The sequence below is a fragment of the Pygoscelis adeliae genome, unplaced genomic scaffold (genome assembly GCF_000699105.1).
Source record: "Pygoscelis adeliae isolate BGI_AS28 unplaced genomic scaffold, ASM69910v1 Scaffold66, whole genome shotgun sequence".
NCBI classification, from domain to species: Eukaryota; Metazoa; Chordata; class Aves; order Sphenisciformes; family Spheniscidae; genus Pygoscelis; species Pygoscelis adeliae.
Window position 1 is genome coordinate 9,781,313 of NW_008825167.1, and position 1,641 is coordinate 9,782,953.

Sequence of the window (1,641 nt, forward strand, 5' to 3'; positions counted from 1 at the left end):
CAGACACTTTTTTTTTTTTTTAAATCCAAAGTGTTAAACAATGGTGATTAACTTTGATTATCCAGATAACAAATTCAGACAGAAAATGAGCTTTGGTCTTCCCTACAAGATGAGAAATGCAACTTCCATGTCTGTCATTTTTTGTTCCTAGAAGTATCACATTTTTTTTCTTTCAAGAGCCAGCTCTGTGCTCTGTGAATTACTCATCTACATCACTAACAGCCAATAAAATATACAAACAAATTTCATCCACAAAACATCTTCAACCTATGAGAAGACTCAGCATCCATTCATTCAACATCTGACAAATTCACTGGTCAAACAATGTAAAGCACTAGTCCCTGACTGGTATATCAAACTGAATGCTGTTTTATATTTAGATTATTTAAAACAGATTTCCTTCACTTGCTGCCAGACCATATTAGTGGTTCTTACACCCACGTTCCCATAGCAACCCCATAGAGGTTGGAAGAACCTCTGGTTCCTTGCACAGCTGTTGGCTTTCTTTAATGTGGGGTCAACGTTAGTCTCCAACAGTTTGCAGCATGCTGTTATTTAGCTGGCACTTCCTCTGCTCCTGACCACCAGATGAAACCTCCAGCAAACAGCAACTGTAGGCATTCACTTTGATTATTCAGATAATTAATATGCTGATGATACATTTATGCCACAGTCTCTGTACGCTAGAGCTTGTGAGAGAACAGAATTCCAGACCATGGGTGTTATGTACATGGCGTTTTGGAAATAATACAACGTTTTGCAGAACTGAGCTATAATACCAGTCTCACTCAGGGTTATCTAAGCCTAAAAAATTCACAACACATATTGCTGGATGTATATTGATATAATTAAAAGCAGAACCAATCCATAATTCACAAACAGTATTAATCTCTCCTATTCTCAAAAGAGTCACAGACCACTTTGTTGGAATTCGATGATTTATAAAAATAAAGGCTTGGTTTAAAATAAAGCAAGCAAGAAAAAAAAACCCAAATCTTTTAAATAGGTTACTACAAGACTTACAAAGCCAAGAGAAATAACCATTTCCCGAAGGAGAGAGTATCTACTGATGAGATTCCTGGCTACAGCCCAAGCACACTCCACCAGGTCAACTATTTATTCTATTGTCAGTGTCTTAACTACAGCTTTCTGCTGGTGCTTGCAATTAAGGAGAAAAAGAAAGAAACTTCACTACTGGGAGCATCTATTGGCTCCAATTATTAAAGAAAAAGTTTCAGACTGTGCTTTTCTGAACAACTGAAATTCCTCTTAGGCCACAAAAATTGACCTAGGAGTTTTCTTCTAAGAGATACAAGAATGTGTATTTGGCACTGAAAATAAAAAGGAAAATATCAAAAGATATAAGAGATTACACTTTGTTTCCTTACATTCATGCAGAACCAAGACTGAATCCTGAACTTAGTAAGCCAACTTTTTTCATCCCTGTACACCATACAACCATAACTTTTTAAATTCAGATGATTTTCAGCAATGTACGTTGGAGCCACTCTGCCACAGGGTAAGCCCGATGTTTCATTCCTGAATTAACCTGGTTATTATCACACACCAAAGATCCTACTGGGTTACCCTCAATCCACCTGCTTTGAACTTAACCTCTATGGAAGCATCAACAAAGCAGCT

General features: G+C 37.1%; 1 protein-coding gene across 1 annotated transcript in view; it reads right to left on the reverse strand.

Moving 5' to 3' along the window:
* The window catches only part of SORCS2 (sortilin-related VPS10 domain containing receptor 2), a 417,623-nt gene extending 417,203 nt beyond the window's left edge, over window positions 1–420 (reverse strand). The window contains exon 1 of the mRNA XM_009328890.1: window positions 406–420. Within this exon, the coding sequence (XP_009327165.1) occupies window positions 406–420 (15 nt within the window). The remainder of the gene's footprint in view (window positions 1–405) is intronic.
* Window positions 421–1,641: the final 1,221 nt, after the last annotated feature.